This window comes from Corvus kubaryi, unplaced genomic scaffold (genome assembly GCF_017639235.1).
Source record: "Corvus kubaryi isolate FWS band 111438036 unplaced genomic scaffold, C.kubaryi_AGA036_p1.0 37308, whole genome shotgun sequence".
In the NCBI taxonomy this organism is placed as follows: Eukaryota; Metazoa; Chordata; class Aves; order Passeriformes; family Corvidae; genus Corvus; species Corvus kubaryi.
Window position 1 is genome coordinate 2,282,929 of NW_024581096.1, and position 22,354 is coordinate 2,305,282.

Genomic DNA, 22,354 nt, shown 5'->3' on the forward strand with positions numbered 1-22,354 from the left:
CATGTGTGTCACACCGTAGAACATCTTTTATCAAAGGATAACACTGTGTGTGTCACACCATAGAACATCTATTGAAGGATAACGCCACAGAACATCTTTTATCAAAGGATAACACCGTATCAGACCATAGAACATCTTCTATCAAAGGATAACACCATGTCATATCATAAAACAACTTGTACTGAAGTGTGTTTCTTTATGTCATTACAGTTATACAGTAACTTTTTAATTGATTTTGACTTAAGCATGTGCTCCTTGCAATATGTCTTAGAAATAAAGTGCAAACCATTAAAAAAGCCCTATAAATGACAAATAAGTTGCTAATTATTTCAGCCTTGGTGAACTTTCCTCCAGGAATGAATTGGAGCAAATATGTGGGTTTTTTGATAGTTAGAAGAGATGATTGTAGCAGTTTCCCCTAATCCATGCAATTTCACCACTTTTTTCAAGGTATCGTGCTACTGGGCTTTCTGGTGAATGATAAGGTTTTATGTATTATGTATACTTCTTACTGAGGTTACTAGGAAGTTGCAATACTGTAGGAATTAATTTTTCTGAAGTAAGAGATTCTGTTGTTTTTAAGACATAACAGAAAATCAATTTCAACATGTCATCAGTCAAGCGCTTGGTTTATGCAGTCATCCATTTCTTGAGAGAGCAGAGTCAGATGGATACTTTCACTCCAGATGAACAAGAAAGCTTGGAAGGTAAGCAACAAAGGTGCTTTCATATGTATTTATTTATATGTATATATACATATATATGTGTGTTTGTATGTGTATATGTATATAATACCTACACAGGTGTTAAATTCTTTATGTATAATATGACAGAAGGTAACTGGAGTGACGTAAATGAAACTGCCACCAAATATTATCTGCAAATAAGATCATGATCTTAATGTTTCTGAGATTATTAATTTAGAGACGTCTGTCATTTAAAAAGTATTATAAAGCTACAAATGTGTAGTGCCTTAATTTGAGCAACAGGTACTTTAAATCACATCAGTGGCAGAGTTCTTCCCCAGCCTGAACCTATGATTCTAAGTTAAGCAGTGCTATAATGCAGACACTGGTAATGACTTGTGTATGTGTCCCACAAATTTCTGCTGCTTCTTTCTCTCTTTTATGTTTGGTTTCTTTCTGCATTTCATATCTGTTACTAGCTCTGCTGGTTACAGAGGAAGTAAAACAGTTACTATATTGGTTTTCGTTTATGAGAAGAACTGTTTCCTACTTGCAAGGATTCTATGTTACTCGTGAGGGAAAAGACATCCTAAGAATACGGAAAATAAGATAAATGCTTTGCATTTCTTTTTCACTTCAGTACTGGCTCCAAAGAGTATATGGTAGTGAATATTTTCAGTATGGTATAGCTTCTATTATACATCCAAGTTCATCTGTCTGTAGACATAGCTACAGACAGATAAATAGATTGTCTTTGTAACCTCGTAGTATTTGATGTCTTCCTTCATACTGCTCTTATTCCTTTTCCCTAATTCCTGGAGACTTCATGCCAGGTGGTATCAGAATGTGGAATTGAGAGAAGAATAAAGTTTTAATACTGCAGTAAGTTTTTCATAGCATCTTTTAAAAAGATCTTTCTACTGTTTCAAGCAGTCTTTGATTCTGACCATCTGCCAGAGGAGGAATTTGGAGGGAGAAGTCTAGGACCAGCAGTGCAGTTGATCACTGAGTTCTGTGAAATCTTAAGCATGGAAAGACTTTGCTGAGATGCAAAGCAAGTCCTGTTTCTCAGAGGCATAAATTAAAAGATAAATTTGGAGTGTGCTTCCTTCTATTATCTGTTGGTTATCCAGTGTAGTTACTCACCAAAGTAAACAAGAAAGAAAGCTTTGTGTCATTATATTCAAAGGATAGTCCCAAAGGAATAAAAGCCAAAATATTTGGTTTTACGTCAGAATCTGGAGCATTTTGTACATTTGAAAAGCGGCAGCCACCAACAAATTTAACCTGTGTCAGATTATGATGATGTTCATCTGATGAAAGAAAACAATGCTTTTGGAAATCATATATAATGAGAGATGAAGAGATTTACTTTTGGTTTTGTAATGAAACTGATAAACATTGGGTAATGGTTGAAAATTTACCTGGTAACATGTCTTGGAGCAGCCTTAGCCAATGTGTATAGGAAAGAATGAATTTTAAGGTTCAGTTTTCCAAATAAAAAATATTACAAAACCTCAGTTGTGCTTAAATGCTAATGCAAAATTTACCATTTTAATACAGATCTGAAATCCTAATTTTAGATCTCTGCTCTGCCACAAGCATGGGACCATATGCTATGTGTTAGAGGATAAGAGGCGGGCATTCTGAAAAATAGCCTCATTTTAGTTGTGCAAAATATCTTTGGTGCATGTAGAGTAGCAATAGCCCAAGTCTTACTCACTGAAGTGTTTAATGTTAGGTGGAGACATAAAGGATGAAAATAATTGACTGGTACTTTTTGTTGGTACCTTATGTGCCTATTTGGTATCTGTGAAAAGATAAAACACTGTATGATTGACTGTGCCAAGAAGTAATTCAAACAGTTCCCTTTTCCCATAAAATAACAAAAGACATAGAACATTACAAAAAAAATTGAGCCTTTATAAAATGCAAGTCTAGGATGTATTCATACTTGATGATAACCTGCAATCTGCATGTTTGAATTATATAGTAATGTCAATGAGAGTGTAAATTTCCTTTAGGAATGTTGTACTTGCTTGATGAATAAAAATGCCTTATTTTGAGAAAGAAGAGTAATTGGAAGGTATACCAGAGAAATATATTCCCTTAGCTTCCAGAGCAGTGTTACAGGTCCCCAGTGGTTAGTGCTCAACTCTTTTGTATGAACTACATACAAAAGAGAAGATCCCTTCTTCCAAGTTGTATTTTAGACTGTGTTTAAATTGCAGTTATTTCTCTTTCCTGTTTACAGGGTGGGGTTTTTTCTCTCTGTCGCTCTCTTTCTATCTTCTTTTCTCTAGCACCTGTTTCTGTGGGATTAAAGGAAAAACTCTCTACAACATGCACAAGGCTGTGATTTTCTTCTTACTTCTATGATTGATGTACCACAACTAATTTCTCTAAGGCAGTGTTTCCAAAACAGGAAGGCAGTGGATGCATGTAATACTTGACTTGGGTAAGGTTATGTGTAACATGAAGCAAGATGATAGCAAGTACTAAGGAGGCCTCAGCAGCCCAATTAATGCTCATTATTCAGTGATCAGTAGTCTGCGTGTTGGCTGTGATGCTTTTGTGTTGCTTGGTGATGCAAACTTGTGTTTGGAGAGCAAAAAATCATGGAGCTATGTGGCACTGGGGATACAGAGCTGTGCTCCAGCATAGCCCAGGTGCCGGTATTGTCAGATAGTGGGTGTTTGTGTGAGCCCCAGCTGTTCCAACAGGGAGGTGGGCATCTATACTGGTTTGCAAGGTGGTCACTTGAAGCTTCAGCCACCACCTAGGTGGATCATGGTAGAGCTAATTGGGAGAAGAGATAACTTTGGCCTTTGAAATCAGACATAGGAAAAATCTTAGATGAATAGCTGACATGGTGCATCAAGTCTCTCCCCAATAATACTGAGCTTGCAGCATTTGACAGTGCCTCACTTTGATAAATGGGATAGCAAGGTGCTGGCAGTCTGGCCTTCTGCAAAATTTTTCAGGCAAAAAACAAGTTTCCACTCCTTTGAGTTTACTGGAGTCAGGTTTTCATGTAGCATTAAAGCAGGGTAGTTGCTGATCTTGTCACAACTTATTACATCTTCTGATTTGAAAATGTTTCTGTTTTGTCAGTGTTTATTTCTATGTGGGTTTCTGTTGTTGGCTTGCATTTAGCCAGTGGTTATTTTAACCTATTCATTCATCCTATAAGAGGTCCTAATTTTATCTGTGATAGATAAAAGGATTATATATTCCATTTTCCATTTAAAGGAGAAATATGGGAATTCACTGCACCAACTAATTATTTGATGAAAATGCTGAGTAGTAACAATGTTCTAGTCAGAATTACTTTGTGTACACATAATGTGCACTGCTGCATTTTGCAAAACTCTTCTATATCATCGGTGTCATAGATTTGATGCCTTGAGAAAGATAAGGGATGGGGCTGTATTTTAAATTTATGCAAAACTACAAATGAGGTGAGGCATTCAGAAAAGGGAATGTCTTTAGTTAAACTGGCAGGGAACATTAGTATGTAAACTATTGCAAGTGGCTTCCTGTTAAGTCATATAAGAAAAAAAGATGTGTAATTCCACTGATTTTATAATCAGCTTGGTAATAAGTACTATTAATATATATAATTCAAAATTCAGTTTAATCTGTGTTTACAAGAATTAAGTTTTTCACGTAGCAGGGGACAAAAGAGTTTAACCCAAATCCCTCAGTGCTCTTACTGGGTGATTTAGAACCTGGTAAATTGATTTATAGATTATAGGAGCAACTTGTCTGCATATTTAGCAGTGTATTCAATTGTTACATGTTATCAACTTTTACTTTGTGTCATGCTATACTGTTTGTAAGAAATTTCTATTGTATGTTATAAATTTTTTTTTAATTACATTTTCTAGGTTTTACTATTTTACAAATCTATTCCCCCCCCCTTTCCTGCCTGCTGTGACATAGAAGATAAAAACTGGCCTTACTGTTGCTAACCTTCAGTAATTTTATTTTTCTAATTTTGGATCAGTGTTCAGTTTCATTGCAATGCAAGTAATTCAAATTATATTGATTAGGTTAACATTGGATTGAAGGTAAGTTTAAATACTAAGAATCTGCTTTTACTGATACTTAATTTGAATTCAGATACTGCTGGTTGTCTATAGTTTAAGTTAAAACAGCCATTTTTCTGTTCAAACTAGGGTTTACAATGATCCTTCTTTGTTCCTCCTCAGTTTTCAGTCTAAAATATTTAGATGATACATGTTAATATAAACATTGTACTAGGTTCTTAAGATTATAAGGAAAATAATTATATCATTTGCAGTAGTGTAACTGTGTGTATGTATAGGTATGTATATATACAGAATTGTATATAGTAATGGCCACTGATCTTCTTTTGTCTAAAAATATGAGCATATTTAGAACTTCAGCTGGGGATATGGCTCTATGTTTTTAGGCTTACTGTGAGTGTATTTGCATTATTGCAGGTTTTGGAGGGCCATTTAATCCTTACGCACAGAACATGTGAAGGGATACTGCAGATATTTGTTTTATAGGATAAACTTTTGTGATTAATGCAGGATTTTGTTAATAAAGTATCTTCAAATAAATATATTTGGTTCCAAAGAAAAGATAAGTGTAATAAGTATCTTGCCTTTATTCTGTACAGTAAAGATGAGCCATTTTCTTCCAGCTGTTGTGGCGCACAAATATATGCCAGTTGTGTGCTTTGAGGTGGGGTATGTGACACATGGATGTGCATAGTTGTACTAGGAGGTGTGGTGCTTTTGTTAAATCACTATAGTTTTATATTAAGAATAAAAGGCTGAAAGAATTGAAACTAAGTTTTAAATATAATGGTTAAACTATATGTGGATTGTGTATATCTTAGATCTTCTTCAGCAAGCTAATTCTGTGGGGATCAGGTAGCCTCTCTTTATTTTTTGGTATGTTCCAAAGAGCTGCTTTTACTAGCTGAATAAGGAAGTGAGTCACAGCTTTATAAATAAATCAGTGAAGTTATGCTTCTATTGAGAAACTGGTGACTTATATGGTTAATTTTTTTTCCTGTAAGTTGCAATTCAGTGTCTGGAGACTGTGTTTAAGATTACCCTGGAAGATACTCATCTTGCATCCTCACAGCATTTGATAGAAATGTTCACTAATTCTATTCAAAAGGTAAGAATTTACTTTAGATTCTAGAGTTACTCTGCCAATATGTGCTAAGGTTTCATATTGTATACACAATATTAAAGAGCTGTGTAGGTCAAAATGATGTGAAAACTTAAGGAAAATATGAAAAAAGCTAAATTTCCATAAAAGCTAGCATAATGAGAATCTTTGGGGGCAGTGGGAGGAATTAATTTCAGCTAGACAAGGAAAATTCTATATAGAAAATTACTGAAGAGTGGATGCCTCATTCTCACTTTAAGTTTTTTATTCTTCATTTAAGCATTTTGCAATTCCCAGAGTTAAATGCCTGATGTGCCTGAGGTCATTCATAGTTTGCTGATGCTTCTCAGTTCTTTCTGAAAGTTTTTGATAAAATCAGGGCTTATATATTAAAGGAAAAAATCTTGGGTTTTTTTTCCATACAGAATGACATGCTGCCTCTCTCACGTTCTTTACCAGAGGGCGTTGTAAAGGCTGACCAACTGAAGGATGAAGGTTTGTAATAAAAGTAAAAATAACTTGTCTTATGCTCTTATTACATTTTTGCATTATTGTGGGTAGTGATAGTATAGCAGCTGGGTACCAAGCACCCCACAAAAAACTTCAGTTTATACATTCTCTGGTGACTGCTATGTCATAAGAGGGCTAGGTGATTTGTTCCATCCAGGAGCAAAGAAAAAAATGTTTATTCTCTTCCTGTCTCTAGAGGTTGCTTAAAATCTAAGGGATAACATGTAAAGGTGGAAACATTCCTAAGTAGCAGAAGCTTTAAAGAACAAACAGCTGTTGTTTGGCTGTTTGTACATGGAATTGTTATACAAGTTTCAACTTTTATTGAAATGGTTATATGATGTCAAACATTTGTAAAAAACTGACCCAGCAGAAGCCAATGGAAAAATTCTTGTGAACTTACTGGGGTTAATATTTCACATATGTGAAATTATTTGTGTGCTTTATAAAAATTGCAGACAAGCCAGTTGTTTATTTTCCCTTTGGCAGCTGTTATTGCTGTTCTGTAAGGAAAAGCAGCTGTACCATAGAAGTCACTAATGCTTCCTAACAAGCAAGCCATATATTTCCCCTCAAAAAGAAGGGGAGGGGAATGGAAAAACGCATGTAGCACTGATGACTGTTACGAATTGTTATGGATTGATGCCTTATGAATTACATTGTTTATGACCTGTTAGATTTTCAGATAGCTGAGTTTTATAGGAAAAATAAGTAAACTTCTACTTGCAAGGCAAATGTAATCGTCTTAAAATTTCCATAATAATGTGGAAAAAGTCCTACTGTTTTTCAAAATGAGTTCCATGTCTCGCTTGTCTTAAAATTGATCATCTATAATCGTAAATGCAGCCCACTACTGGCTCTGAAAGTAAGCTTTCCTAATTGTTGGAGTTGCTCATTAGCTCTTTAATTCTGAGGATGAGAGCTCAAACATGGTTAGGTCACAGGTGAAAATTTGTTAGTCAGTTGTAACCTACCTGCTGTGCGTGCTGGCTTTTCATTTTGCTGTTACTGCCAACTCATGGAAAGTGAAGAATACCTCTAGGTCTCAGTATGGTTATTGAACTGTAGGAATAGCCAGCACTTTGCAGGTGTGGGTGTCACAGCTGTTTTAAATCTGTGACTTCAGTCTTGCTATCTTTTATCCCACAAGAGTTTGTGAAATAGCACACACTAATTTCATTTTCTCAGTCTATGTGTTAGTCTTCATGTGGTTTTACCAAAGTAATTCCACAGCTCTACTGAAAAAAATTGAAAGGGTCTAAACTTTAACAAAGGACCATTTCAAATGTCAGCTGTCAGGGGCATTAGTAAGCAGTTTTGAACTGCTTGAGATGCCTCTGGTAATTTCCTATAATAAAATTAAAACCTAGTGTCCTGCTTTCTCTGTTGTTTTGATCCTTCACATACTCACACACATATAATCCATCACCACTATCATGCTTTTCAGTTATGAGTATTTACTAGCCCAAGTTAGGAAATAAATTGGGTAACTTGGGGAAGTCTACTTGACCTGTATCTTCTTTAATATCTATTCTATAAATTCTGTAACTGTGATTTCCTCATTTCTATCTGTATGTCCTTACCAATGGAATAACTTCCGTCACCTTTGTGGCCACCAGCCTGCTCCTCCTATGGTCTCAAACCAGCGCTAATATTTGTAGAAATTGGCTAATGAATGGCAAAACAAAATCAAGGAGCTGAATTTTATTTCTTGGTCCTTATAGAACCAGGAAGTAATATACCCTTCAGACTACTAAATACTTGAATTTACTTGCCTAACCTTGTATATCACTTGACACTTTGGCTTAGTTTAAGAGCACAGATTATGTGCAGGTTTCTATAGTGTAATGGTGGCCTGATCATAAAAAGATCTGTCTTTTATTACCACAGTATAATTATAACAATAGGTAGTATTCTCAGTATAGAGGACACACATTCAAAAGTATAACAATTTGTGTAATTTTTTTGTCTTAAGGATTTTTTATGATACTAAGAATAGTTGCTTTTCCATATCTCAGCAAAATTAGTAGATCTAGCTATTTTTCTGTTTTCCTTTAGCAAGGTTGCAGCTGGAGAGAGAGATAACAAGAAGGGTATGCACTGATACTATCTCCAACTTAGCCTTGCACCCTGGATCATCTTCAGACCAGTATCAGAAATTCTAACATTGACAGTCATTGATGGAATTTTTGTTTTAAAGGAACACTGACTGCTGCAATCTTGCTGAGTGCAGCTAACTTGCAAGGCTATTTTGTCTGACAACATAATTCAGTGTACAGATCTTTACCTTAGAACAAAGGAAAGCTGCATAGACAGTGGGCCTCTAGAAACAAGAAAGATAGTTACGTTCTCTGTGTATTTTGAAGGTATACATGCAAGTACAGTTTGCTTGACTTCTCACTGGAAAGGATTGCTGACTGTAATTGCAGTCTAGTATAGCACTATTAAGACGATGTGATTTTGTACTACTTTGATGATATTTTGTTACTTAAATCTGGTTTTGTTCATTAAGCTCTCTGTGCTCACAAATAAATGCAAGTATAGTTGTTTCATTTAGTGTAAGCACAGAGGACTTGCTCCACAGTCTTGCTTTCTGTCAAACTGTTGTGCTGAGTGAACTTTTCTAGCCTTTGCTTACGCAGTTACCTACATCAGTAATAACTTATTGACCTATCCTTTGACTTGTTTATTTTAGGAGAAGGTTAAAATATTTGGCCAAAGTACAAGAAGTCAGTGGAAGTCTATAATTTTCCTGACAATTTCTTAGTGTTTCTAGGAAGTCAAGGCTTCTGTAGGATCTAGCTGGCCAAAAATTGATAGTATCAGGGCCACAGACAAGTTTGGGCACTCTGAACTAGGGTTTTTTACTACTGTGTCATCAGAACTACCAGGATTGCCTTGTGTTGGGGACAAAAGAATGTGTAAGGTGTCTTTTGCTTTGAAAGATCTTAGTCCAGAATTTTCTGTCCATAGAGAAGTTACATAAATGTTTCTGGGGTTTTTTCCACTGGACGTAAAACATATGAAATGTTAAAATTTGTTAGAGAGTAGAAGTTCTAAGCTTCCTTGGTGAGAAATTTTACTTCTGAATCCTTTTAGATTGCTTATGCTATACATTTCATTATCTTAATGAATTAATTATGTAGTATCACAAAAATGCAGCTTATGTGCTTAGTTTTACTTCTGTTTGATTTTTTTGTGTTATGTAGATAGTTACAAGGAAGTTGTTGGGACATATAAGAAAATGAGATAAAAAAATTAACATACTGGGCTTGCAAAGATAGTTAAGACTGATGAATCCATACTAGAGTGGAACTGCAATTACAATGACACTTCTCAGTGAAGTGATCTTTGCTTAACAGCAGAAACTAGCTGGAAAGTCTGAAATACCAAGATGAGAAGAGGAAGGTTTCTATGATGTACTGCAATGTACATAATAAACTTCAGAGACATAGTAGATATTTTTATTTGCATTATTCCATGACATTTCTGTTTAAAAGAATGTATCTCAAGAAAGTGCAGTCATAAGTCACTTATATAGATGCTGTAAGGTAGCTGCTCTATTTCTTTCATAAAGAGCTCTCATCTAACTACATACTGTGTCATCTAACTACTTAAGAGCTTTTTATTATTTATTTCAGGTAATAATCATATGAAGGAAGAAAATTATGGTGCTGCAGTGGATTGTTACACTAAGGCTATAGAACTGGATCCAAACAATGCAGTCTATTACTGCAACAGGTAAAACCAAAATGATACACACCTTTCATTCCTGGACTTTAACAGTATTTTAAAGATAAATTGTGTTGCAGGTCGAAGTAACACAAGGCTAGAAACCCCACTATTCAGAAATCTATTGTTAGATTTGTAAAATTTGAGTGAAAGTGAGGTCATTCAGCATATCTGTATGAGTTAAAGGTGTGACATGGGCTTTAAAATTACTTACAACTCCTCAGACCGGGTACTGTGTGTCAGGTTGTCTATATGAAATCATAACATAGGCTGTGATTTCCAGCCTGCTGAGAGTAGTAAAAGCCTTTTTCTCTGGTGTTCCAGTGACTCAGCTGCTCTCTCTATCTCCCGTAGTGCTAGCTATCTCTGGCAAAAAAAAAAATCATCAATGTGGGAATACCATTTTGGAGATTTCAAGCGTTTTGTAAATACTCAGTATTTTTATGTGTGACCTGTTGAAAAATAACAGTGCTGCTGTTACAGTTTTGTTATCTAATCTGTTCTTTACCATCATGAAGACATAGTGATTTGGCATCAGATAAGCTTGGAAGGGCATGTTAACCTAGTCACAGTTGTCCGCTCTTGTGGAACACTGCCTGGATGACCAGCCCAAGAGCAAAGGCAGTCTTGACTGTGGGCCCTGCTGGAATGAGCCTGCCTCTAGAGTGCCTCCATTATTAATTTAAGGATATAGGATATATTAACTGCTGTCAATCTGGCCTTGTGGCACTGTACCCACTGGATTATGCTATTTTTGGAGCTCTGCATCCATTGCTTTAGAGTCTAGTTTGTGATAAATACAAATGAAAGATTCAGTGTTTAAAGCCAAGTATAAAGGAAATACGCACTTTGCTAACATTTTACATATTTAAGTTCAAAGTGTAAATCATCTATATTCCTTGTGAAAACTGATCACATGAGTAACTTTAGGTATAAAGTGGAAATATCAGACCAGATTCAAAAGCTTCCCAAAATCACTGGAAGTTTCCTCGGTAGAAGGGGCTTAAATGTCAAAGGTGTAATTAGCAAGAGCAGAAATAATTTTTGTGTTGCATCATCACATACCACATTTGTGAGAACCAAATGTCTTGATGTCAGTTAGTACAGTATTGTATGTAATTATTTAAAAGAAAACAGGAGTTGTTTGGAGTTTTGTGGATGATAGGGTGTTTGAATAAGTACACCTTATTCTTATCTTAAGCTTGTTTAGGAGCCACGGGGACATACTGCGTTCAGTCGGATTGTTTTGTATTCACAGCAGTGCAAAAAAGAGAGGGCTGATATGCTCTCAGAATTTTAACTGGTCATATAAATCTTCTTGTGAACATGGAAAAACATTTTCTGTTCAAACACATGCAAGAACAAGCATTGCCCCCAGCTTTTATGTATAAATCTTCACTGGCATCTGTGGAGTTGGACAACTGTTAAACAGCCTAAAATACATAAGTAGTCCCATTCAGAAGACATTTTAATCAAAGTCAGAAAAACTCAGGCAATTTGGAGGTAATCACAGGAGAAAGGATTCTTAATAAAAAAGAGAAATGCTTTATGCAATGAAAACATTGTAATGTCTACTATTTCTTTTAACCAAGGAAGAATAAGTTAGAGTGGTTTGAGACCTTTCAAACTGGTGAAGTTTTGATTTACTGTGTTTCAATGTCCTTTTTAATTTGGCTAAGTCTTTACTCTTATTGTATTAATATCTGCAACATTTAATATTTCTCCAATATAGAGATGCAATTGTAATTTAGTAATTCAGAGGTTATTGAGAAATGTTCTCATGCTTTACCTACAAGCATGAGTTGACTTTTAAAAAACTGAGCAGGGAGAATCACAGCATTCCTCTGAATGGCTGTGAAACGATACTTCTTGCTGGGAAACACCAATTGTATAAAATATTTCCCCATTAACAATGATTTTATATAAACTACTACTTGACAGTTTCACTTCTTGTAATAGGTTTTATGATTTATTTTGTGCACAGTCATATGCTAGATCTTAGACAGTTCCTTAGAATTATTTGTCCTTTGTGTCCTCAGAGATGTGCATGTTCTCCAAAACCAAAGCCCAGCAATGCACCTATGCATGTACTTAACCCATAACATTTGCTTGTCCTACTTCATTAAAGAAAGTGAAGCATTGCCTAAATAGCGAATGAAAAGTCACCAAGATTAAATAAGTCACAAACATGTGAATATCTAAGCTTGGGGTTTGGTTGGTTTTTTTGGTTTTGTTTTGGGGTTTTTTTTGGTTTGGTTTGTGGGTTGGTTGGTTGGGTTTTTTGACAAAGCTCTCATTTCCTTACCATCTTTCTCTTAGGGCTGCTGCTCAAAGTAAGCTCAACAACTTCAGGGAAGCAATAAAGGACTGTGAGAGTGCCATAGCAATAGATCCAAAGTACAGCAAAGCATATGGAAGAATGGGGTAAGCTAATAGAAATCTGAGTAAACACTGAAGACCCATGTGTACATCACCATAGATTTTCTGAAATATGTGGAGCCAGCTTGTTTTATTCAGCTGATATTCTTGTTCTGAAAGTGTAGGAATTTTCTGAAGATGACCCTGTCTCTGAAAGGAGAACCTTTGCATTGATCCTGAGATAAAAATCCATTATGCTGAAACTTGTACATCCAGTATCTTAAAATTATTAGTAATATTTTATATAAAAATGTGTAAAGACAACAATATAATTACCAAAGATCTTCTATGTTCAAATTTTAATACAATAATTATTATATATAAAAGTACATGGTTTTTAATTTATAAAAATAAATAATGTATTTGTAGGTCCAATTTCTTAACATTGCATTATTCATATTAAGAGTACCTTTGCCCTACGTAGCCATGTAAGTTTCTAAATAATGTCTTGGGTCAAAAGAACTGGAAAAAAACACTTAGAGCTTATGCAAAAAGTCACACATGCTGAATCCAGCTTGTGCTCTTAAAATACAGACTAAGTCTCACTTGATGATACCAAGGAGTTTTTAATTAAACTTGCATATATGTGAGACAGATGATGCAAGATGAGTTCTTGAGGCATCCCCTTTTCTGCAAAAACAAGTGCTTACACTAAGCAGTAGTACCACAATAGCAAAACCTGTTTTAATTAAGGTCAAGCTAAAAATCAGTTGTGAGATACTGTTTTACTTAGAACAGAAGATGTATCATTAGCTTTTGATGATCATTTATGTTCTAACCAGGATTTCTTTATTTCACATTAGGTTGGCTCTGACCTCAGTGAATAAATACAAAGAAGCGGTTACCAGTTATCAAAAAGCACTGGATCTTGATCCAGAGAATGACTCTTACAAGTCAAATTTGAAAATAGCAGAACAGAAACTAAGAGATGTGTCCAGTCCTGTAAGTTTGCTCTGTATCTATTTCTTTACGATAGTTTTAACTGGGATTTTGTAGGAAACTTAGCTTCAATTGCAATTTGTTTGTAGACTGGAACTGGACTGAGTTTTGACATGGCAAGCTTGATAAACAATCCTGCCTTCATTAGTATGGTGAGTATATTTCAAGGTTTTAAAAACTGAACTTTTAAGAACAACTGTTGTTCAATAACACAAGCAATTTTAATTATTATTATTATTATTATAGCAATGGTTTTATTACACTGAATTGCAACTTTCCTACATCATTTTACACTCAAAACAAGAAGTGAAGCATGTATCTCCAATAATGCCTGTCTTATTTCCAGTTGATTCTCTGTTACTTATAGAAAACAACACACATAGATTAGCTATGCTGTTTTTATGTATGGTATGACAGTAAAGGTCTTGTCAACAGCATGATGAAAATTTCTTCAATTCTCCACAGAGCAGTTAACAATGATACAAGGACTAAAGTAACTCTCCTTTGGGAGAACTACCCAAGAGACCTTTCTGTTCTTACTCTTTCAAATTATCCCCAATAACCTTAAGAGTTCAAAAATTAATATAAATAGTGCATTATTATAGTGCATTCTTTTATGTTCAATACAATAACAAATTGTGTATTTCTCCCTCAGTATTCTTTTTTTTCCTGCATGGCTTTCTCAGCTAAATGGAATTAATTAACTTTGTAGAATGGAATTTGGAGAAAAAGAAATGAAAAAAAACCCCATAAAAACAAACCCCAAACTTATTTTCTTTAAGAAAGCAGTTAAAACTGTACATGCCTTTTGGTATTGCAATAGCACATTTCAGCCAGTGCTTTTGTGTGGAAGTGCGCTGCAGTCAAAAGAGATCCATACATCTGGTTTGATAACATGGTCCAAATAATAGAGACAGTAGGCTAGGAAAGAGGGAGCAAGTTCTCTGATGGCACTCATGATTAAATAGCACTGGAACTGTGTACCACTTCACTGGCCACATGACGTACTCAAGACAACCTGTGTCTGTTCAGAATCAATGATGTATGGACCTGCCTTTTGGGAAAGGATCGTTTTGCATTGTTTCCAGAAGATGCCTGGTCAAGTAGATAGAACAGAGGGCATTTATCCAGGAATAAATGAGTTATTTTCCCAAGGTGTAGTTACTTGTTTTGTTGTTAAAGTGAAAAAATTGCCTCACTGGCTGACCTTGAGAAAATTGCTTGTAGCCTCCATTTTGGGCCCCTAAACTAAATAAGGCTTATTACTGATGGAAGAAACTAACTCTGTATTAAAGACAGAACTGACGTCCATGTGACATTTTATAACTAACTATTAACTACAGAAAAAAGTTGATTTACCTTTGAGTTATCTATATATGGTGATATATTGATCAATAGAATGAATATTGGATATATCTGATTTTTGTAATACCTTTAATAAGAGAGTTAAGAACCACATACTGTGTTTTGTCTACTGGTGGTGTATTCATACAGACACTGATTTCTGTAGGAATTACATTACTAATGTTGAAAAATCACATGGTTTTTTCTATAGTATCAGTCCATAGACACCCTCACACTATGGTAAATTCAATGTAATTTTAGAGGTATCTTAATGAATGAGAAATTTAAATAGCCTCATGCTTACTACAAAATAAGAAGATATGCACTTACCAGAGAAGATATGCGTTACCACAAAACCATGCTACAAAGTAAGTCCACATTCCGGTTTACTCCGAAATATTTTGTGGCCATAATCTTAACTGTTAATGCCTGGTACTAATAACAGTTGCAAAACTAATTTATCCAGGCTGAGAAGCAACAAAATACAGACTTTTGTCCAAAAAGTCCAGTAGAAAACATTTGTCCTTGCAATTCTTGAATGTTTTGTTTGTTTTGTTTTCTGGTACTGGGTTTTTTATGTTCAATGGCTCGTCATATTTTTCATGTCTGAATCTGTAACCATTATTTTTTCTTTAACACATAATAAACTTTATCAGCTTCATTTCCATTAAATACATTGCTGTATTCTTTTTGCTGTGCATGTAAACTTAATTTTGTAATAAAACAGAATACAGCATGTGGGGGTTTTCTCCCTAGTTTTTCTCAGTGATACCCAAGTAGTAAATGTTTTATAACTTCAGCTGTATGTTGTTTATTCTAGGCAGCAAGCTTAATGCAAAATCCTCAAATTCAACAACTGTAAGTATTAAAATGGGGTACCATTAAAACAAGTATCTTTAGAAGTTTGAGTTAATAAGATGTATAGTACTTATACCTATATTTTTGAAATGTAGATATATTACTGAAAATGTAATTTTAGTTTTGCTTACTGTAAAAGTGTAGTTTCTTCTCCCTGCAACTCTAGTTCCTCTCAGCAATTCAAAAAAGAACTGGGGTTTATTGCTTACAGTAAAGGTCCCTAGACACCCAATACCAACACTGTGCTAACTGTTCCAGGATGTCAGGGATGATGTCAAATGCCATTGGTGGCCCTGCTGCTGGGGTTGGTGGCCTATCAGATTTGTCCAGTCTGATCCATGCGTAAGTAATAGTTATAACTGTCACATTTGTAGTAGGATTACTGTGCAATATCTATTTAAAAGGGTACAGTGTCAAGTGAATTATACTGTGGCCTATTCCCACTGTTTGTTACTAAAACCGAGAACTCGAAGACTTATTTTCCAGGACCTTGTTTGTTTGCTCCATACATTTCCATCAATTGGATTGATTGAACTGCCATGTGCTCAGCTTCACTTCCTGGTTCTCATACGTTGTTATTTTCTAATGCCACTTACTAAACACATTCCTTTAAATCTTTAAGTACTCCTACATGTGTTTTCAAACTGTGTGGATAAATTTACTACCAGATATCTCAGAAATTGTTAGGAAAGCTACAGATTTACTTAGCACAGGTCAAACCAATTTCTGCTCTGGCATCCCTCCATTTAGATGAGGAATGTTTCAGGGAACTCAGTATAATGAAGAATACCTTTACAAAAACCAGGACGCAAGGCTTTTATTGTATAATGATGATATCCATCTGGAAGGGTCTCCATAAAAACATGCCATTTGCTTATATGCCAAGATCTCTTAAAGGGCATACAATTTTACTTTATTTCAGCATTCTAGCAAATTTCAAACTATTTTTTAAATTTCACCTCTTCAGGGCAAAAGTAATTTATAATTTACATAACAGACAGAAATGTATCACTGCAAAAATCTAGGGCTGTTTTCACAAAAAAAGTTTACTACACAGACATCTATGACAATGTGGCTTTCCTTCAGTCTGCACTGGGGATTGAAGGAGTCTTGATAGTTTGCTATTTGCACAAGATGTAGAAGTAACAGAGAGGACAAGCTAGGCTTTTTGTGAAGTCATATTTTTTACTTACTTGTTTTTTATTAGTAAACAAGTGTTACACTTATCTTTTACATGGAATTAGTCTCACCTATTAATTTAACTCTTAAGCTACAGCTGTTACAGAGATGGATCTGTTTATTACTTCAATCACGCAAGATCTAAAAATTTGATAGTATGCTTGCCTTCTACTAATGACATCTTGTTCACAAGTACAAGTTGGCAGCTGCACACTGTATTTCTCGAGCCATTAACATAAGGTTGCACATAAACTCTTAAGAGTAGTTACTTTAAACAGTTAGAGTGGATCCTCTCAAAAAGAAGGGAATAAATCACTGGAGCAGATGTGTTATTTTACCATAAAAGGTAACATATTTTGTAAGGTGATACTTTTCTCCTCCATGTTACCAAGTAGAAGTAATAGTACTAAAGAATGAAAATAAATTTATGATGATGATCCTGTTTGGAGACACCTTAACCAGATAAAGTCATAATACTGCAAAAACCTTAAAATGGTAAATCAAGATATCTTTAATGTTAATTTTAATGTAATGCACCTTTCAGCTGTGTTGGCATATCCTGTTTTCTTACAAATGCTACTTTCATTTGCTGATTTCACTTAAAACTGTTCAACACAGGGGGCAGCAGTTTGCACAGCAGATACAGCAGCAGAATCCTGAGCTCATAGAGCAACTGAGAAATCATATCCGGAGCAGATACTTGAGTGGCAGCACTGAAGAACATTCCTGACTTCACAGAGTCATATGAATTGGAATGATGTATAACCCCAAAATGCATACCATAGTTAGTAGCAAAAGCACCATTGTAACTCTTCTGCTTGAATAGAAGACAGACAATTCTTTGTGTGTGTTTGCAAACAAGAATAAATCTGGTAAACAGATCTCTTGCACATAACTTGGAACATAGCGTTTATGTATAGTTACTCCTCTGAAAATTAATACACTGAATAGGTGGTTTATTAAAATCCCCAAGTCCAAGTCATTTCAGTATGTGCATCAGATTGACCTCCAGGGCTACTGGGTGGGGAGTGTGCTGATCTTGCCTAACAGCTACTTCTAAAATGCAAGTGTAAAAGACATGTTACTCATATGGTGAGAGTCATGATGGCTGTACTCCCTTAAACAGTACTGAAATACTGAAATATTGAAACAATAGGCCCATCTGATGTGCCCTTTTATAATGAGCATTAAGTAGTGTTGGAGTACAGTGTACTAAAAACTCATGCTTGAGAAGTCTGTTTCTTTAAGCCTGGGGAGGGGCCTTCATGAGTAACAGGAAATATTTTTCAACTTCATTGGGCAGGAGAGAGGGAAATGATTGCATATGAAGGAGTACCACAGATTGTAGAGAAAAAGAAGACAATAAGCCTGTGTAGGATAATGCAAAGAAATCAAAATGGAATTTGGCTTGGGAAAGGAAGGAAGTTCTAGGCTTTTCTACTGCCATGTATACCCTCACATCATGATGGTAGCCCTGGAGGTCAGAATTATGGCACTATGTTCCTAGGCATGGCAAGCTGTATTACATTCCGTATGTATGCAGTATTTAATATAAACTTAAAATTCTTAACTGTAATAAGCTAAAACTGAGCCTGTGACTGTACAAATAACTAGTACTGAAAATTTTAAAAAAGAACTGCCTTAGAAGGATTCTTTTTCTATTCTTGTGTGATAAATCACTGGCTTAAACAATTGGGGATTTTTTTTAAAGTTTAATTACACATATCTATCTAATATGATGGTTATATAGTCAAGTTAAAGATTTTTCCACTCTATAGTATTTGTTTCTTGCTCAGTTAATATCACTCTTTCAAGACTGCTGCTCTTCTCTATGTCTAGTATGTTAACTTTTTTTACTCTGCTTACTGTTGCACACTGCTTTCTGATACAAAGTACACTTGTTCTTAGCCCAGGGAGGTTCACAACACACTTTCCTCTTGGTATATCTAAATAAATTTGAGGAACTGGCTTTGATTTCTTAGACAATGGCCAGTTGGTCTGAAGGAGGTATGTGGAGGAGTAATGATAGTTTCCCAAATGGAGAAATACCCAGGAACTCCTGAAACTCAGACTTTATATCCAACAGAGCTTGTGCTCATAAAAGAGCTTTTCCAGCAAATGCAAAATTTGGGGTTAAATAATGATAATAATAAATTATAGTTGTGCATCTATGGTATGAACCTTACCCTACTAAACCAGAGAGAAAAATGCAATTGGATCCAACGAGAAATGAAAGGAATTGGAGAATACACAAATCTAGGAAATCCATATTACCATCTATTGAATAAAGAGGTAAAGCTTAATAGATAAACAATTTTAAGATATTTCATACTTTATTGAGTAGCTTGCCTTTGTACAGCATTAAAATGCTTTTTAAAACTCTCTAAGTTGGTGTAGTTGCTTTCTTGAGGCTGTAGAGATACTTAAGCTTGACATTAAACATATTTTGAAGTAACAGCTTCTGACTCAACATCTGATGACAAGAAAGAGAATCCCTGAAGGGATCCTTTTTCAGAGGTAGCTCAGATCCTGAATCTAATCCATTCAAGAAAACTGTTACTTAAGTTCAATTACATTGTTGAGTAGGACAGGAATGCCATTTAGAAGAAAGATTTATGGAGGCTGTGGGTGGGCTACCAAAAGTGTACAGGTATTACTTGGAATAGTGTGTTGTGTTGGGAGAGAAGCATTGCACCTAGTATGTATCCTATTAAACTTCACAGTTCCTTTTAATTCTCTCTTTCATATCTTTAACTGCTCAAAGTGTTTTTCACTAACTTTTATAGGGGGAACTAAAAAATCCATGGTGGACTGGACAGCTCCGCCAATATCTCTCTACAAACTCAAATTATTCTCACTTTGCAACAGCAATCCTCATGCAGTCAGTTACTTTTCTGCTGTAAGACAGAGTGTCAAGAATTTCATGAGAGTTCCTTAAGAACTACAAAATATATTAATATCCAAAGAGGGCAGAAGAAGTTGTATTGTCAAGTACAAGCTCCATAGCTTACTGGATTTATGGGGGAACAATCTCCAAGGTTAAATGAAACAAAGCATCGGTTAGTTATCTGAAAACTACTCTTGAAATCATCTTCATAGAGTTCTAACTTTCATTTCACATGCTACAATATTTTTGTGTTTAGGTTTTACTTCATATAATACAGAGTATATATTAAAACATTAACAGCATTAGCTAAGCCTTCAGGAATGTCCTACAACTGACTGGCACAATACTTTACTAGTAAACATTCTCTGTTTCTTGTGTATTAACAGAAAGGGCTTTATAGCCTAAACAAAAAACAGTGAAACCAGTAACAGGAGCTGTCATTACATGCTTTTCCACTGAAACCAGGAACAGAGAGATCATTTATGCTAAATTCTGTTTTTCCTTGAATTGCCTAGATTGTTTCAGTCATGCAGTATGTCTTAATCACAGGGTGTGGAAGGAATCTTTCCCTGCGTAGTAACTGCACTGTATCTTGCGCTAAAGTTTTGCATTCTGCTAGATAAAGTGGTAAACCACAATCCCTGTAAATATTGCTTTAATTTAAGATCAACTGCAGTTTATTGTTCAACTGAGCAAATCCGCATTTACACCTAATTGGTTTTGTATCATTACTGTTCCATCAGTGTGTAAGTATGATAATCTGTTAGATAAGAAAATATTTTGCAATCAATTGTAAACTCCTGTAACCTGCTTGCATGGGAGTATATTCTTCTATGATCATAAAGACACCTAATGAATTATTCAGCTTAGAAATTCCTTCAGTTGCACTCTTGGTTTTGTAACAAGTGCAAAGTAAAATCACTCATGCATACTGAGATAGAACTAGCTCTGTAACTTTGAGTAGACTGTTTCATGGCTAGAGCAAGTTATACTGGCATAATGCAACCTGTCTACTATTTCTGTATCTCTCCTACCTCTTATTGCCATGTGGTTACATCTCCTTCAATCTGTGTAGTTTAACTTGAAGATATATTATAAATAAAGTTACATACTTTTTTGTCTGTATAGTTGTGGTTTTCTGGTTTAATTTTTTATGTATCTCAGGGAACAGGTAAACTGCATTCTTTAAAATACCTGTTCATGCTGGTTGAATTTTATCACTTAGGCAGGATACATTTCCAATTTATTGTTTCCTGTATGGACGTAGTCCCTCAATATACAAAGCTGGTCCTAAATTTATCCAGTATTTTAATGTTGAATTCTACGCTTTAAGATCTTATACACAGGAAAGCCTTAAGTAAAATACTGTCAAAACTAACTGAAGTTGCTAAGTGCCAACATGGTAGCTGAGAAATGCAAGCTGCTGATTAGAGTCTTTAACACTAGTTTACCTAGTGTTAAACTTGGAAAGACAGTCACCATTTTATTTATTAAATGGCTGCCTCTGGGTGATCACAGGTATTTTAGCCAAAAATGTTTCCAGTTTTTGTCAAAACAAAGCTAGGGAAAAGCACATTGTAGTGCTTGACCAGATCTAAACTTCTTTCTGTATATGCTTTAGAGAACTTGATCTAAGGCAGCAACGCAGGGGTTTTTTTTTCCTTCTTTTTCTTAAACATCTATTTAAATGCCTGTGGGATGGAAAGAATAATTTTATTTTAACAATAAAAAACTACCTGAGTTCTGCTGTTTTAGTTTTCAATTTCCTACTGATTGGAAAATAACATGCCTGCTAACAGCACGCCGTGTAGTGCAGGGACGCACAACGCTTGACTACAGAAAATTGGGACACATTTGCTATATTGCTTCCTCTTCAAATAGTGAGCCACAACCAACACAGTCTTCGGCTTATACTGCACTTCCTAGCTCCTCATGCCTCAACAGTGCCAACACTCTTTCACCTCATGCCTTTGGCAGGTTTTGTTTCCTATGGCTATACATGTACCATGCAAATACACTGCCATGGCAGGTATCCCACATTATCTCTTTCAGGGATTTCAATTCCAGGAACTTGTCTGTAAAAGGTCAGTTCCTTTAAACTGAAGCAGTTTTGTCAGAACCATGATTTTAAAAGGGTTTAAATACTTTAAAAAAATTAAGAAAAATAAGTAAAAAATGCTACTATTTCTTATCAATCTCATTCCCCTGTCCTGAGTTGATGTAAATGCAATATAATTTGCTAGAACTACACTTTTTTCAAATGTTTTATTTTTAGTAGATAAAATGCATATGCATCTTTTAAAAGATTTTAAAACATTCAAGAAATGCTCAGAGAAATTAAATAATCATTATTACATTTACAGCTATATAGGGATTTAGTTTTGTTTGTACTCAATACAATTGGACGGCAAAATCATCAAGAAGTTGGTCAAAAAAAAAAACCGAGCCCACCAGAACTACAGAATTTTTTTCTTCAGCTTTGCTTGACTTCTGAAGAAACTACACAGACTTGTGCAATATCATCATACTCGTATGTTCTCTTCAAAAACGTGTCTGTAAGTCTTAGGCCAGAGACACTCTAGAAGGAGAAAATATTTATAAAAGTTGTTATTAGAAAGAACAGTTACTGTTATCAAACAGCTACATA

General features: G+C 35.1%; 2 protein-coding genes across 6 annotated transcripts in view; one reads left to right on the forward strand and one right to left on the reverse strand.

Annotated features, from left to right (window-relative positions):
- SGTB (small glutamine rich tetratricopeptide repeat co-chaperone beta) overlaps positions 1-20,832 on the forward strand; it is a 22,238-nt gene extending 1,406 nt beyond the window's left edge. The window contains exons 2-11 of one of the 2 annotated variants that reach the window (XM_042028242.1): positions 584-707; positions 5,743-5,846; positions 6,266-6,335; positions 9,992-10,091; positions 12,402-12,506; positions 13,304-13,442; positions 13,529-13,591; positions 15,604-15,641; positions 15,900-15,983; positions 17,439-20,832. In XM_042028242.1, the coding sequence (XP_041884176.1) occupies positions 608-707; positions 5,743-5,846; positions 6,266-6,335; positions 9,992-10,091; positions 12,402-12,506; positions 13,304-13,442; positions 13,529-13,591; positions 15,604-15,641; positions 15,900-15,983; positions 17,439-17,550 (915 nt within the window). In that variant the 5' untranslated portion in view covers positions 584-607 and the 3' untranslated portion in view covers positions 17,551-20,832. The remainder of the gene's footprint in view (positions 1-583; positions 708-5,742; positions 5,847-6,265; positions 6,336-9,991; positions 10,092-12,401; positions 12,507-13,303; positions 13,443-13,528; positions 13,592-15,603; positions 15,642-15,899; positions 15,984-17,438) is intronic. The other variant, XM_042028243.1, reaches the window with a different exon arrangement.
- TRAPPC13 (trafficking protein particle complex subunit 13) overlaps positions 19,130-22,354 on the reverse strand; it is a 26,398-nt gene continuing 23,173 nt past the window's right edge. For all 4 annotated transcript variants that reach the window (XM_042028240.1, XM_042028239.1, XM_042028238.1 and 1 more), the window contains one exon: positions 19,130-22,285. In XM_042028240.1, the coding sequence (XP_041884174.1) occupies positions 22,181-22,285 (105 nt within the window). In that variant the 3' untranslated portion in view covers positions 19,130-22,180. The remainder of the gene's footprint in view (positions 22,286-22,354) is intronic.